This window comes from Eriocheir sinensis, chromosome 24 (assembly GCF_024679095.1).
Source record: "Eriocheir sinensis breed Jianghai 21 chromosome 24, ASM2467909v1, whole genome shotgun sequence".
In the NCBI taxonomy this organism is placed as follows: domain Eukaryota; kingdom Metazoa; phylum Arthropoda; class Malacostraca; order Decapoda; family Varunidae; genus Eriocheir; species Eriocheir sinensis.
In genome coordinates this window covers 19484004-19500126 of record NC_066532.1, presented here as the reverse complement: position 1 = coordinate 19500126, position 16123 = coordinate 19484004, and the positions used below count along the sequence as shown (strand labels likewise).

Sequence of the window (16123 nt, the reverse complement as noted above, 5' to 3'; positions counted from 1 at the left end):
TATATTTTCAGTGGTATATTGGAGTGTTTGAGTATACGAAAGAAATAAAAAATCAAGCCCTCTTATATGAACCGCAAACATGCCGATTTGCATTGATAATAATTCTACCATACAGGAACACGGAAGAACAACTTGTACGTATATCGAAGAGTATAGTTTGATCATACTCGAACGATTCCTAGTCTTTCAGATACCCATATTTCATCTCATTCAGGTACATAAAGTGACATTAGACTCTGCAAATGTCTATACATAAGGAATTTTGATGTGTTGCATGTAAAGATCATGGGTAGCCTAATATTCGAAATAGCCTGGCATCGCATTCAACAGTTATTATTTACTATTTTATGTTATTTCGATTAATAATAGGTATTTACAAGCAGTAAATTATTAAGATACCTTTATTTGTTCTTGCAGAGCCAGGTGTCTTTTAATATACCTGAAATGAGCTATCAATCAATTAATTTGAAAAAACCCAGATCGTTCGAGCATGATGTGACTATGTTATTTGATACAAGCTTGTCTTTTCGTTTGCTTGTATGTTAGATTATCGATGCAAACGACTCCGTTGTTTTTTGTATATACGTAAACATTCAAATATATTATTGAAAAATAAGCTTGAATGTCTATCACAGCAGTTGATTTCACGCATTCACGAACTAGAAATGTGCAGGTGCCACATCAACCAAAATTCCCGCTTTGTTGGTGGACAGATGGAATGAAACTGACTTTAGTAGTAGTAGTAGTAGTAGTAGTAGTAGTAGCAGCTATCTGTAAGGAAGGTTATGACATTCTTACTATAACTTCACCACCAACAACAACACCAACATCGTTTCTTAACATATTTAACCGCCGTCACAAAACTCTAAGGGCTAATGCAACAGAGACGAGCACCGAGGCCACGCGCAGCTATACCGTATGCCCCAAACTATACTAACAGTCACTACTTCCTCAGGCCACGTGTTAGGCGCGGGCCCGAGCGGGGGGTCGCCGTGGAGCACCGGGGACAACGACTATTACTACGACAGCCTCAACCCCGCCCACTCCCTGCCCGTCATCACCACGCGGTCCCAGCACCTCCTCGCCAACCAGGGAGAGGACGTGCTGCTGCCATGCACCGTCAAGAACCTCGGTGGGTGACGCCTGGCCTGACCTGACCTAGCCTTATGTTTCTTACCTGACCTGACCTAGCCTTACCTGACCTAACCTAATGTTTCTTACCTTACCTGACCTAACCTGATGTTTCTTACCTTACCTGAACTAACCTGATGTTTCTTACCTTACGTGACCTAGCCTTCCCTGATGCTTCTTACCTTACCTGACCTAACCTGATGTTTCTTACCTTACCTAACATCGACTGCTTGTGACCTATCCTGACCTGACCTGGCCTTACCTGACCTAACATGATGTACCTTAGTTTACCTTACCTAACATCTACTACTTGTGACCTAACCAGCCTTACCTGACCTAACCTGATGTACCTTACCTTACCTTACCTAACATCTATTATTTGTGACCTAACCTGACCTGACCAAGCCTTTCCTGATCTAACCTGATGTACCTTAACTTACCTTACCTGACATCTATTATTTGTGACCTAACCTGACCTGACCAAGCCTTACCTGATCTAACCTGATGTACCTTAACTTACCTTACCTAACATCTATTATTTGTGACCTAACCTGACCTAACCAAGCCTTACCTGATCTAACCTGATGTACCTTAACTTACCTTACCTAACATCTATTATTTGTGACCTAACCTGACCTGACCAAGCCTTACCAGACCTAACCTGATGTACCTTAACTTACCTGACCTTACCTAACATCGACTACTTGTGACCTAACCTGACCTGACCTAGCCTTACCAGACCTAACCTGATGTTTCATACCTTACCTGACCTTACCTAACATCGACTACTTGTGTCCTAGCCTTACCTGACCTAACCTGATGTTTCATACCTTACCTGACCTTACCTAACATCGACTACTTGTGACCTAACCTGACCTGGCATAGCCTTACCTGACCTGACCTGATGTACCTTACCTTACCTAACATCGACTACTTGTGACCTACCCTGACCTGACCTAGCCTCACCTGACCTGACCTGATGTACCTTACCTTACCTAACATCGACTACTTGTAACCTAACCTGACCTGACCTGACCTGACCTAACCTAATGTACCTTACCTTATCTAACATCGGTGGGTGACTTGTGATGTTGCCCTAACCTGACCTGATGTGCACAACCTTACCTAGCCTTACCTAACATCGGTGACCTGATCTGACCTAACCTTACCTGATGTACCGTACCTTGCACAGCCTTACCTAACATTAATCAGTGACTTGTGACTTGACCTACCCTGACCTGACCCAACCTAATGTACCTATCTAACCTTACCTTACCTAACCAGACCTAATCTAACCTTACCTTACCTTACCTAACTTAACCTGACCTAATCTAACCTTACCTTACCTAACTTAACCTGACCTAACCTAACCTATTTCTACCGAGCGCGCGCAGAGAGAGAGAGAGAGAGAGAGAGAGAGAGAGAGAGAGAGAGAGAGAGAGAGAGAGAGACTATAAATTTCCTTAGTAAAACATACAAAAACAAGACACAGAGAGTAACATATGTTCTCTTGCAGACGTAACTCTTTCCCTTCCCTTCCCTTCTCTTCCCTCCCCCTCCCTTCCTCCCCTTCTCTTCCTTTCCCTCCTTCCCTTCTCTTCGTTTTCCTTCTCTTCCCTTCCCTTCTCTTCCTCTCCCTCCTTCCCTTCCCTTCCCTTCCTTTTCCTCTTCCTCCCCTTCCCCTTCCCTTCCCTTCCCTTCCCTTCCCTTCCCTTCCTTCCCTTCCCTTCCTCTCCCTCCTCCCCTTCCTCTCCTCCCCCTTCCTTCCTTCCTTCCCTTCCTCCCTCCTTCCCTTCCTTCCTTTGACCTAAATAATAGTATAGAGAAGGCGGCCAGAGAGAGAGAGAGAGAGAGAGAGAGAGAGAGAGAGAGAGAGAGAGAGAGAGACTACAATGTGTGTGTGAAATTGCCAAGTTTACTAAATTCTTTGAGAGATGAGCCCACATTCCCTTCCCTTACCTCCTCCTCCTCCTCCTCCTCCTCCTCTTACTACTACTACTACTACTACTACTACTACTACTACTACTACTACTACAACTTCCTCAACTACCACCAATCCTAAATATAAATGTAAATCAACAACAACAACAGCAACAATAATAATAATAGGAATAATAATAATAATAATGATAATAATAATAATAATAATAATAATAATAATAATAATAATAATAATAATAATAATAAAAATAATAACAACAATAATAACAATAACAATGCCTTCTACAGGAGAGTACAGCTTGGTCTGGAGGCGAGGGGGGCAAATCCTGTGGCTGCTGCAGGAGAAACCCGAAGGAGCGTTGGAACAGGTCAGTAGTAGTAATAGTAGTAGTAGTAGTAGTAGTAGTAGTAGTAGTAGCAGTGGTGGTGGTGGTGGTGGTAGCGTGGTAGTAGTAGTAGTAGTAGTAGTAGTAGTAGCAGGATGAAGGGTAGAAATTTAGTAAACAGACCATAAGTAGTAATGAAAATAATTATAGGGCATTGTAGTAATAGCATAAGTAGTAGTAGTAGTAGTAGTAGTGACCATAAGAACAGAGATAAAAAAAGTTCAGAGCAAAGGGAATAAATAGAAAGAATATCACACACACACACACACACACACACGTGGTTTAAAACGTCAATATTTAGACGATTCAGTGGTCTGGCACATGTGTTTTGATAACCACACACACACACACACACGCACAGTTCGCATATGTTACGAGTAAGAATTTTTTTCCAAACTATTTTTTTTGCGATTATATATTTTATCTCCCTCTCCTAAATTTAAAACAGGGTAGGGAGCGAACGAAAACGATTGATAACTTAAACTAGGCTAAGGTAATGTAAACTTTCCCTACCCTAAAGTCAAGTAACACTAGCAAGAGGAAAATGAAGGTATACTAGGAAAATATTCGACCTACAAATCACTGCTCCTAAACATCTCTCATATTTCAACTCATTTCCCGCCATTTCCACGTTGGCAGGACTATATTATGGATCCCCAGTATTCCCCAAAGACTAAATATTCTTACCCTGAGCCGCTGACTGCCGGGGATGAAGGATAAAGGAGGAAAATGAAAGTTTAACAGGATAATATTCGCCCGACAACCCCAAATTCCCAAACCGCCTCCATTATTTAACCTATTTCCCGCCATATCCAAGTTGTCAGGACTATATTATGGCTCCCCAGTATTCCCCAAAGACTAAAGATTTTTACCCTGAGCTGCTGACTGCCGGGGATGAAAGAGAAAAAGAGAAAATTGAAGGTTTAACAGGATAATATTTCCGCGCGGGTTCACCACCAATAGCTAAGTACTACTGTAAACATTGAGCGTTCGAGTTGCCATTTAATTCATTGTTTGAGCTGTTTTTTCTTTGCTTGTGAGTGATTGGGTGTTTTTTTGTGTTTTCTTATTGTTTTTAATTGCTTTGGTTTGTTTTTGTTGTCTATGTTGCTTTGGTACGAGTTTATTTATTTTTTGTGATACTCGTGGGAAATGTTAAATTTCAGGGTAGCCTTAAATAAAGATGATTTGTCCCTTTTATTCTTTTTTTCCCCTTTTTTCTTCTCTTCTTCCTTTCCCACTCTCCTTTCCTTTCCTTTTTCCCTTCCTTTTCCACTCTCACTTTCTATTCCTCTCCATCCTTTTCCTTCCTTTCCTTTTCTTTCCTCCCTGATGAAGCGTCTACCTCACGCCCTCCCTCCCCTCAGGCTGTGACCAGGGACGACCGCTTCAGCCTCAACGGGACGAACCTCACCCTGCAGGACGCCGGGGCAGGAGACGGGGGAATCTACACGTGCGAGCTGTCCACGCAGCCGCTGATCACCGTCAACCACACCCTGAGCATGCGAGGTGAACGGGAGTGGCTTTTCAAGGTCAATAGGTCCCACTCACCTGTGAGGTCCGTTTGGGCGGCCCACTCGGGGAGTTCCCTGGCCAAAGCGCTGCAAAATCTTACTCAGTGGCGTAGTTAGGCCTGGGCTCTCGGGGCTACAGCCCCGAATGTTATATGAATAGCCCCGGATCTCAAAGATTTTTTTTTTTAAGAATAGCCGCAGCCAGGCCAATACAAAATGATAGTTTTTGTTAAGTGGTGCCAGGCGCCAGCCAAGGTGCGTATTCCGGCCCACGCACACGTGTGAGCGAGAGAGCTTGTTGATTGGGAGCAGTGAGCAAGACCTGAGTTTGAGGCTTTGGATATAAGAAACTTTTCAAAAAGAAAGGGGACCAAGGCAATCAGGTGCAGCCTCCAAGGCAAGAGCAGGAGGAGAAAGAGTTACTTCCTGTTGTGCGCTAACTGTAGATAAGTCAGGGCGGGGGACTACCGCTGCCTTTACATTGTCTGTTAGGTCAGGTTGGTGAAGCAGAGGGCTCTTTAGCCAGCTAGAAAGCAGCCATAGTGTAGCTGAGGGGTTCTTTTTGTCACACAAGGCACACTAACTCCTTAAAAAATATGGTGCGGTAGTTATGAATACTGTAATGATGGGAAATGTCACATGTGCGCACTGCACCGCATTGCTCCAGCATTCAGCAGTTCAAAGTGGAACGAGGGACCGTAATTTTTCTGGTTTCCAAAGGATCCAGTTATTATTTAGCAAATTTCAAGAGGTCTTTTTATTGATATTTTGCTGAGGACAAAAACCTGTGGTCATTAGTTACGTGACTTACGCGAGATCGAACTTCGTTGATATAAAATTAAGTTAAAAGCATAACAGTAAAATAAGCTTTTAATACGTCTTTAACCCTATATTAAATAACTTGCAGCCTGCAGGAACTGATGACGTGGCAGGAGTAAAAACCAGCATCTAAATTTATAAAATGTCCCCAGCGGTAGTGGAGTTGTAGGCTGCAGGAGATGCAACCTGAGCGGCCACATTATTTATACCATCGCGACATTATTACCTGGGCTGTGACGACGGGATAAACACTTGATACGCCTATTTTAAGGTTATTAAGGCAAAAGGCTGAAAGTTTTTTTTTTTAGGCGAGTAGAGCAAAAAAGTAAAAAATAATGATTTGAAGTTGTTTGTCCAGAACATTTATATATATGATACATCAGTCTTAAGCGCTTAAATGTGCTTATGCTTTACCATAATTTGATGATGACCTTGAAAGTTTTATTATGACACACTTGCCATATTTTCAGTGTTACTGCTAAATACAATAACACATAAATTGACGCTAATGTATGTCAGCGGGGGCTCAGAATTACCCTGAAAACTCTGCGCTTCTCTCGCCTCCAACCACCCAGCATTTTGGACTGGGCTAAGCCCCCAATGTTTTAAGGTCCTAAATACGCCCCTGATCTTACTCAATATGCACAGAATATTTGACACACGATTTCAAGTAGTACGTGGATGCCTTCCACTACTGACCCCTCCCCCCCCACCCCCCCACCGCAGTGCCGCCCACCGTGTACCCGGGCAAGAACCGCACCATGGTGACCGTCAAGATGGGTAGCTCCGTCAATCTCGCCTGCCACGCCCAAGGAAGCCCCGAGCCGACCGTGACCTGGAGCGTGAAGGTGTGTGTGTGTGTGTTTGTGTGTATGTGTGTGTGTGTGTGTGTGTGTGTGTGTGTGTGTGTGTGTGTGTGTGTGTGTGTGTGTGTGTGATAGGGGTACAAAAGAGAAGTTGATGGTGATAAATGTGTAGATAATATTAATTGACCCCTTGACTGCGGATTTCCTATCAGAAGACATCACCAAGCTACAGGAATGAAACAAAAAGTGGCTGCTACAATTCAATGAAGAAAAATGTAAAGTCCTGCACCTTGGGAGGGGATATCCAGCACACCAATACCACATGGGAAACACTCCACTATCCACCACAGAGGCAGAGAAAGACCTGGGACTGTATGTGTTACCAGGCTACCAGTGAAGGCGAAATCCGTGCCAATCGCAGCGGACGGTTTAATGAATTCCACTTCTTCCTAACGAGACACTAATTTTTCCTTCCTCCCCTTCCTTCCCCTCTCTCATCCACACACCCGCAGGGCCGTAACCTCACGCGGCGCACTTCAGGCAACGAGCTCCTGGTGACGAAGGCGCAGCCGGAGGACAACGGGGTCTACACGTGCACGGCTACCAACGGCGCCGCCACCAACGCCTCCACCACCATCACCCTGCAAGTCATGTGTACGTGTAGTAGTAGTAGTAGTAGTAGTAGTAGTAGTAGGAGGAGGAGGAGGAGGAGGAGGAGGAGGAGGAAAAGAGGTGGGGAATGAGAAGAAGGAGTTAGAAAAGGAGGAGAAGGAGGAGGAGGAGGAGGAGGAGGAGGAGGAGGAAGAGGAAGAGGAAGAGGAGAAGAAAGGTTAGTAAAAAGTGAAGGAGGAGAATAAGAGAGATAGCAAAGGAGGAAGAGGAGGAGGAGGAGGAGGAGGAAGTAGAGGTTATCGTTATCACTGTTTTTTTATCTTCTTTTCTCTCTCTCTCTCTCTCTCTCTCTCTCTCTCTCTCTCTCTCTCTCTCTCTCTCTCTCTCTCTCTCTCTCACTTAACCCACCTTTCTCTCTCCCTCCCCTTCCTTCCTTCCTTCCTCACCCCCCTCTCTCTCTCCCTGACAGACCCTCCCAAGGTGCAGGTCGAGAATGAGGAGGTCTTTACAGGCGTGACCTACCCCGCGACCTTGGCCTGCTTCGTGGAGGCTGAACCGAGAGCGCGGGTCAGCTGGTATCGAACTGGGGACATACCCGTTGATCCCATGCGCCTAGCGAAGAGCGTGACAGCCAACGGGATGTGCGTAATGGTAGTAGTAGTAGTAGTAGTAGTAGTAGTAGTAGTAGTAGTGGTAGTTGTAGTAGTAGTAGTAGTAGTAGTGGTAGTTGTAGTAGTAGTGGTGGTGGTTGTAGTAGTAATAGTAGTAGTAGTAGTAGTAGTAGTAGTAGTAGTAGTAGTGGTGGTAGTAGGAGTAGTAGTAGCAGTAGTAGTACTAGTAGTAGTAGTAGGAGGAGGAGGAGAAAAAAAAAATTAAGAAACAAACTCATCCTTTTCTCCCTTTTCTCCCTTTCTCTACCCTTCTTTCCCTCCATCTCTCCAATCTCTCTCTCCACCCCACCCACCCCTCTCTCTCTCTCTCTCTCTCTCTCTCTCTCTCTCTCTCTCTCTCTCTCTCTCTCTCTCTCTCTCTCTCTCTCTCTCTCTCTCTCTCTCTCCACAGGTACACGCTTCACTTCAATGTGGTAACACTGGAAGACTTCGGCGTGTACACCTGCAACGCTACCAACTACATGGGCAACGCCTCCGCCGTGCTCAGCCTCACGGGGCGACCCAGGCCCGTCAGGTACGCCGCAGCAGGAGGAGGAGGAGGAGGAGAAGGGGGGGGGGTACAGACTACAGAGTAATCATCAGTAATGAGTTAGCACTACTTTGATCTCATCTCTTTTGGTCACTCTTCTACGTATTTTTCTAGGAGCATTTTTTTTTTCCCTTGAGCTGCTTCCCGTGCTGGAAAAAATGAGGCGGCCAGTGTGGCTTGACTGACCTCTTGCACACTGAGTTCTCACGCTCTTATGTTTTGAAAAGGACGCAATTTCGCCACATCATAATTACTACCACATTAAAGCCTACTAAACACTCCATTAAACCTCCAGGTACTTCAGCCCCCCGCACGGCGACGACAACACGACCTACACCCTGATCTGGGACGTGGAGAGCTACGCGCCGGTGCTGGCCTACTCCATCAACTACGGGAACGTGAGTACCGCCGCCCCGCCCAGGCCACGCGCTGGCCGCCTGATCGCCGGCAAGCACCCTCCGGTGAGAGCCCGGGATGGAGTGTTCGTACTCGGTATTCGTACTGGAATACATTCGATCACCATATGTGAGTGTATTCGTACTGGAATACATTCGATCACCATATGTGAGTGTATTCGTACTGGAATACATTCGATCACCATATGTGAGTGTATTCGTATTCGTATTCGAATAGTTATCGACAGAAAACAAAGTATTCTTGTTCGTATTTGAATACAAGGGAAAAGTATTCGTATTCTGCGAATAATCCGACGAATACTTCAAAATTTACCATGATAAACATCAGCCGTGTTCCAGGTAAGTGTGGTGTGTCCCCGCGCTGAGTGCTGGCGCCAGCCACGAGTCACTGCATGTTCAGGAGCTGCTGTTGCATAACTTTAGAACAGTGCTGTACCCGTTACGTCAGGAATTAAGGTATTTTTCAATGAAAAGTATTCATGAATGTATTCATGAATACTTTCAAGAAGTATTCGTATTTGTATTCAAATTAAGACCATTTCAGTGTACATGAATTTGTATTCATATTAGTTGGAGTCTGAAGTATTTGTATTCGTATTCGAATACACGACTCTTGTATTCACTCCATCCCTGGACTGAGAGCACGACTCGCTAGCCGATTTCTGGGCACTGCTAGGAACAGTAGCAACAGCTGCAGCAGCAGCAGCAGCAGCAGCAACAGCAATAACACCGTCACCCTGATCTTCGCCATACATCCCCCTCTTCACTCCCTTTCCTTCCCCTCCCTTCAGGCGAGCGACCCCGTGGATCAGTGGGTCAACTTCACCGTCCCCGGCACCTCCTCCTCCTCCACGCTGCACTCCAGCAGCCACACCTTCGAGAACCTGCAGCCCGCCGCCGCCTACCACGTCCAGGTGACCGCCACGAATGAGTTTGGCGAGAGCGACGTGAACGAGACCTTTAGATTCTCCACGCTGACCCCAGGTGAGAGAGAGAGAGAGAGAGAGAGAGAGAGAGTTTTTATCTATTCTATCTGTTTTTACTTCTTCTTCTTCTTCTTCTTAGTTATAGTTCTAGATGGTATTAGAATAGATGGTAGCTCTTTCTTTCCTTCACCTTCTCTTCTTCTTCTTTGTGTGTGTGTGTGTGTGTGTGTGTGTGTGTGTGTGTGTGTGTGTGTGTGTGTGTGTGTGTGCGCGCCCGCCATACTGTTACCACCACAGCATGACGCCATAACTCTACTAATCTAATCTTTTTACCATCAGTTTCAATGGACTATCTCGCACTGTCTCCATCTTTGCCGCAGCGAGACGGAGTTGAGCACCGGAGCAACGCGCAGCTGTAACACATGCCGCTAACTTTACTTACCTACCAGAATAACGACGCTGCTATTAACAACGTCGCTATTAACGTCTAAATACATACAGACGTCTTTAACAGCTACCACATCTCAATAGTTAAACAGTTTGATGATATTTGATTCATTTTAACCTTGATTTTTGCGCTGCCCAGCCTGGCCAAGCAAGCGACTAATAGAGAGAGAGAGAGAGAGAGAGAGAGAGAGAGAGAGAGAGAGAGAGAGAGAGAGAGAGAGATGACTATTAACCTAACTGCACCATGTCAACATTGCATAGCTTCTTGGGCGGTTTTCTCAGACGCTTCCGCCTCTCACATCAACTATATTTCCAAAGGCCGAAAAGGAGATTAATCGGGCTTTCATGAGTGTTTTTTCACGTTCAGGGTACAGAAGAAGGGTCACACTACCACCAGGATCGTTCAACTGCCCCTGGAAATGCCCGAAACTCCTACGAAAGCCTTGTCGAAACTGAGGTTGGGGGGGGAGATTGCTGCAAGAGGGAGCACGGGCCTTTGCCAAAGGCGGCCCGTAGCAGGGAGCCGACAGACCGACTCTATCGGCGATCGAAATCTAGCCGACCAAGTCGGTCTGTCAACGAGGACTGGCGTGTCTCTGACTGAGGTTGGGCGCCGAAACGCATAAGAATACATCCCAAAGCCAACGTTGCCAGATTGTCGTACTCAGCCGCTTATATTTCCCGACTTCCTACCCCAAAACTGTCTTCTGGGCTCCAAAAACGAAACTCATTTATAGTTGTCGTTAAAAGAGTTAGATCCTGATGTTTCTTGGCAATAGTTAGGCGTCAGAAACAGGTAAATACTATGCTCTGAGTACGACAATCTTGCATCGGTGGAGCCCAAAGCTGACCCAAGCAGTGTTACCACCACCGGCCTAACCCTCTCCCGCGCACCCCCTCTCACCCACTCACCCCCCCCTAAGCACGTTCCCCCCTCCCTTCCTCCCCTACCCGGCACCTCCTCCCCAGGGTTGCCGCGGAAGGGGGTGCAGCTCCCCCCGCCACGCCCCAGCCCACCCCCAAGCCTCCTACCCCCAGCCGTGGTTTCAGAGACAGATGAAGAGGTTGAGGTCGCCCCCCCGGAGGCCACCCCTACCCTGTGCATCGATCCTACCCCCGGGGAAGGGCCGGCCCCCCAGCAGGAGCTCTCTTCCTCCTCCCCAGTGGTCATCAGTGACGGGGGGGCGGCAGCAGGTACTGGAGAAGGACTGGTCTGTCTGTCTGTCTGTATTTACCTCTCCTTCCCTGGGTAGCTTTTCTCTCTCTCTCTCTCTCTCTCTCTCTCTCTCTCTCTCTCTCTCTCTCTCTCTCTCTCTCTCTCTCTCTCTCTCTCTCTCTCTCTCTCTCTCTCTCTCTCTCTCTCTCTTAGAAAGACCAAGAAACTCCTCCTCCTCCTCTTCCCCTCCTCCTCCTCCCCCTCCTCCTCCTCCTCTTACTACAACTACTACTATTACCTCCTCCTCCTCCTCCTACTACTACTGCTACTGCTAGTGCTTCTGCTTCTGCTGCTGTTATGGCTACTGCTGTAACACTTGCAAGGCTGTTGAGAGAGAATGAGGAGGAGGAGGAGGAGGAGGAGGTAAAGTAAGGAAAAGAAGGAGGAGGACACAGAGAGGGAAGGAGGAGGAGGTGGAGGAGAAGAAAGAGAAGAAGGAGGAGGAGGAGGAGGAGGAGGAGGAGGAGGAGATAGATAAAGATAAAAAATAACCAAAAAATCGAAATACAAAAAAAAAAAAAAATACATCACCACCACCACCACCACCACCATCACCACCACCACCACCAGTCCTAACGTATCCTGGCATCCTACAGAGTCCTCAGCATCGGCACAGGACTCCTCGGGGGCGCCTCCTACGCTGACGCCCTTTGAACGCAGGACCCAGATGGGGGCGTTCCTTACAGCGATCATCCTGTCCTGTTTTTTCTGATAATCTGCTATGAGGTGAGAGAGAGAGAGAGAGAGAGAGAGAGAGAGAGAGAGAGAGAGAGAGAGAGAGAGAGAGAGAGAGAGAGAGAGAGAGAGAGAGAGAGAGAGAGAGAGAGAAGTTTAAAGAACATAAGTAATCTATATAACAACAACAACAACAACAAAAATAACAATAATAATAATAATAATAATAATAATAATAATAATAATAATAATAATAATAATAATAATAATAATAATAATAATAATAATAATAATAATAATAATAATAATAATAATAATAATAACAACAATAATAATGAATTTTCTCTAGTCTCTCATTTTGGAATAGTAAAAAGTAAGTATTTGAGGTTGTTTCAGTAGTAGTAGTAGTAGTAGTAGTATATCGTAGTAGTAGTAATGGTAGTAGTAGTAGTAGTAGTAGCAGTATTAGTAGCAGTAGTAGTAGCAGTAGTAGTAGTAATGTCATTTCTGATAATATAATAATTTCATCAATAATTTTCTTTTCCTCATTTTATTTCTTCTAAGTTAGACACCAGTTACTATTTTCCCATCGTGCATTACTTTAAACTTACTTCTAACTATATATTTATCATCTTTATCATCTCATTCTTGCAAATAGCGAAATACCTCCTTTCCTACATCTTTCTTCAGGCTGTGAGCAGAATCGTGTTCATCCCCGGCCTGGAGATGTACCTTGCGAGAGACGTGGGCGACGCGGACTACCAGTGAGGGGCGGAGGGGACCATCCTACACACAGGACCACTAGCCCCCCACCGTGCCAGAGGGCCTCGTGCTTGGGACCTCCTACACCAGGGGCGAGACCCATGGCGCGGCGGGCCTGTGTCTGGGAGCATGTTACACCAGGCACGAGACCTGAGCTACTGCCGGGTCCTGTGCCTGGCTTATGTACGGTCTGCAGGCAATAGATGAAGGAAGGGAAGCTGAAAGAGATTGATATGCTGTTTTGTGACTTAGAAGGATGAGAAGAGAGAATATAGGAATTTAACAACAAGTATGTCAGTTTATCTGCTTTTCTGTCCACACTCAGGCATTAGAAGAAGGAAGGGAAGTTGAAAGAGGTTGACAAGATGCTGTTTTGGGTTTGTTTTGTGACTTAGAAGGATGTGAAGAAAGAATATAGGAGTTTAACAGCAAGTATGTCAGTAAATCTGCTTTTCTGTCCACACTCAGGCAATGGAAGAAGGAAGGGAAGTTGAAAGAGGTTGACAAGATGCTGTATTGAGTTTGTTTTGTGTCATAGAAGGATGGAAAGACAGGATAAGAAGTGAAGTCTGTGGAATTTGGGTTCGATAGTTAATTACCAAAACAAAACAAAAAACAACAACTGCTACAAAAAAAAAGAAAAACGACGCTAACTTGAGGGTGTTGCCAGGTGTATGTACCAGTCAGGTGTTATCCAGTCTTTTAATTAATCATGGATATTAAATAGTTAATTAGTAAGATAGATGGTTAGATAGTGAGATAGATAGTAAGATACTTAGTAGATAGTTAGTTAGAGTGGTTTAGATAGTTGGATAGTTAGAAAAAAAGTAGTTGGTAAAGTAATTCATAACACCATCGACATACAAGCTGTTTCATCTATTGTCGTAAATAATGTAATGCGAGAAATAGCATTGGAAGGTAAAATTAAGGTTTCCGAATGTATAAATTGGTCACAAAACGTATTATTATTATCATTATTATTATTATTATTATTATTATTATTATTATTGTTATTATTATTATTATTATTATATTGAAGGATTCTCAGAAGTTATCCTTGCATGCCACTGTACAGAGCTCTCCCTCCCGTCACCTCCCTCCTCCTCCTCCTCCTCCTCCTCCTCCTCCTCCTCCTCCTCCACCTCCTCCTCCTCCTCCTCCTCCTCCTCCACCTCCTCCTCCTCCTCCTCCTCAGGTCGAGAATATGATGATGACTCTCTCACAACTCACATAGCAGGTGATGACTACTACTACTACTACTACTACTATTACAACTATTATTACTATTACTTTTGCTCCTCATCTTCTTCCACTTACTACTACTACTACTACTACTACTACTACCACTTTTGCTCCTCATCTTCTTCCATCTACCGTACTACTACTACTACTACTACTACTACTACTACTACTACTACTACTACTATTCGATTCCCTTTCCATACAATGTTGTGAATATTTTTTCCCTTCCACAAGTTATACATTTCCTTATATAGATAAAAACTCTTGACAATAAAGGATGTAATATAGTCGTGGTAAGGCTCTTTGTTATCCTTTCACTTATACTTTCTCTCTCTCTCTCTCTCTCTCTCTCTCTCTCTCTCTCTCTCTCTCTCTCTCTCTCTCTCTCTCTCTATCTATCTATCTATCTATCTATCTATCTATCTATCTATCTATCTCAGTAACTACTCAGTGTCTTCTTTCATTTCCGATTCAATTCCTATTATTTTACATTTTTATTTTATTTTTCAGACTCTAGTTGTATATTTTTTGGTCTTGTATAAGTGTTGATCTTGACGAATAAAGATTGTATTGTAAGTCCATTCAAACCCCCTTTCATTTATTGTCCTGATCCTTGTTTATCGATTTTCTATTTGTTTCCTGTTTGTGTGATTTTTCGTCTAATATTTGTAAGAATTTAAAAGATTATATCAGCCAAGGTTATAGTAAGAGTTAGGCAGAATGAAAGGTGGATATGCATTGAAGTAGTAGTAGTAGTAGTAGTAGTTATGATAGTAGTAGTAGTAGTAGTAGTAGTAGTAGTAGTAGTAGTAGTAGTAGTAGTAGTAGTGGTAGTAGTAGCAGTAATTATAGTAGTAGTAGTAGTAGTAGTAGTAGTAGTAGTAGTAGTAGTAGTAGTAGTAGTAATTATAGTAGTAGCAGTAGTAGTAGTAGTAGTAGTAGTAGTAGGTGGAAGAGGTTACAAATTCAAACAAGCTATTCGTCAATTCGCATTTTTTTATTTCAATCTTAAGCCGTACACAGTTTGCTTGCCGTATTTACACACACACACACACACACACACACACACACACACACACACATACACACACACACACTAGAGAGCTTTCTGTCTCCCTCCTTCCTTTCCTGCACACATAACCTAGCGAGGATAAGCACTTAGGCATATTATAACTGTTGACAGAGTGGTTATATGGGTGAGTTTTAAGTGTCAGAGAGCGTTCGTGTATATGACTAGATGAGGGATGTTGGTGGTGATGATGGTGGTGGTGGTGGTGGTGGTGTTTCGGTGGTGGTTGAGGAGGAGGAGGAGGAGGAGGAGGAAAGAGAAGGAAGATGATGGCTTGAAGAAGAAGGAGGAGTGGAAGAAGGAGGAACAGGAGACGAAGGACTATTCTGAGAGGAGGAAGAAGAGGAGGAAGAAGAAATAGACGAGGAGGAGGAGGAGGTGGAGAATGAAGAGGAAAAGGAAGAGGAAGACGAAACAGAAGGAGGAGGAGGAGGAGGAAGGACTGTAGCATCTTCATCTAACTGGACTTGAGGAGGATGGACTGGAAGGAACTGGAGAAGAGGAGAGGAGGAGGAGGAGGAGGAGGAGGAGGAGGAGGAAATGGAAGAAGAAGAAGGAGGAGGAGGAGAAGGAGGGGGAGGTACAGTAGAATCTTCCTCTAAATGGACGTTAAGAGACTGATGAAGTGGAGAGGAGGAGGAGGAAGAAGAGGAGGAGGAGGAAGAGGAGGAGGAAGGAGGAGGAGGATGGAGTGCAGAATCTTCATCTAACTGTCTTGAGAGAGAATGAACTGAAAAGGACTGTAACAAGGGAGAGGAAGAAGAAGATGAGGAGAAGGAAGAGGAGGAAGAGGATGATGACAGTACTTCATTCCTAACTGTCACGGATGCTTGTTGTAGTGACTGACTGTTACCAACATGAACACCAGCTTCCACTGCTTCGTTAGTAACTGGGACATAAATTGGTGCCTCCTCTTCTCCGTTACTAACTGAAACTGGTGCCACTCCTTCTCTAGTAAGTG

General features: G+C 44.7%; 2 protein-coding genes across 7 annotated transcripts in view; one reads left to right on the top strand and one right to left on the bottom strand.

The window, feature by feature from the left end:
• LOC127003043 (beta-1,3-galactosyltransferase 5-like) overlaps positions 1 to 476 on the bottom strand; it is a 49065-nt gene extending 48589 nt beyond the window's left edge. Inside the window, exon 1 of the mRNA XM_050869408.1 lies at positions 1 to 476. This exon is cut by the window's left edge and continues 170 nt beyond it. The gene's annotated coding sequence lies outside the window, so the exon portion shown is untranslated.
• The window catches only part of LOC127003041 (protein amalgam-like), a 41262-nt gene extending 26582 nt beyond the window's left edge, over positions 1 to 14680 (top strand). For 2 of the 6 annotated variants that reach the window (XM_050869404.1, XM_050869403.1), the window contains 12 exons: positions 956 to 1132; positions 3361 to 3440; positions 4826 to 4967; positions 6518 to 6639; positions 7110 to 7251; positions 7679 to 7850; positions 8272 to 8394; positions 8705 to 8807; positions 9617 to 9809; positions 11168 to 11392; positions 12011 to 12140; positions 12780 to 14680. In XM_050869404.1, the coding sequence (XP_050725361.1) occupies positions 956 to 1132; positions 3361 to 3440; positions 4826 to 4967; positions 6518 to 6639; positions 7110 to 7251; positions 7679 to 7850; positions 8272 to 8394; positions 8705 to 8807; positions 9617 to 9809; positions 11168 to 11392; positions 12011 to 12126 (1595 nt within the window). In that variant the 3' untranslated portion in view covers positions 12127 to 12140; positions 12780 to 14680. The remainder of the gene's footprint in view (positions 1 to 955; positions 1133 to 3360; positions 3441 to 4825; positions 4968 to 6517; positions 6640 to 7109; positions 7252 to 7678; positions 7851 to 8271; positions 8395 to 8704; positions 8808 to 9616; positions 9810 to 11167; positions 11393 to 12010; positions 12141 to 12779) is intronic. The other 4 variants (XR_007756860.1, XM_050869406.1, XM_050869405.1 and 1 more) reach the window with 4 other exon arrangements.
• The last annotated feature ends 1443 nt before the right edge of the window (positions 14681 to 16123 follow it).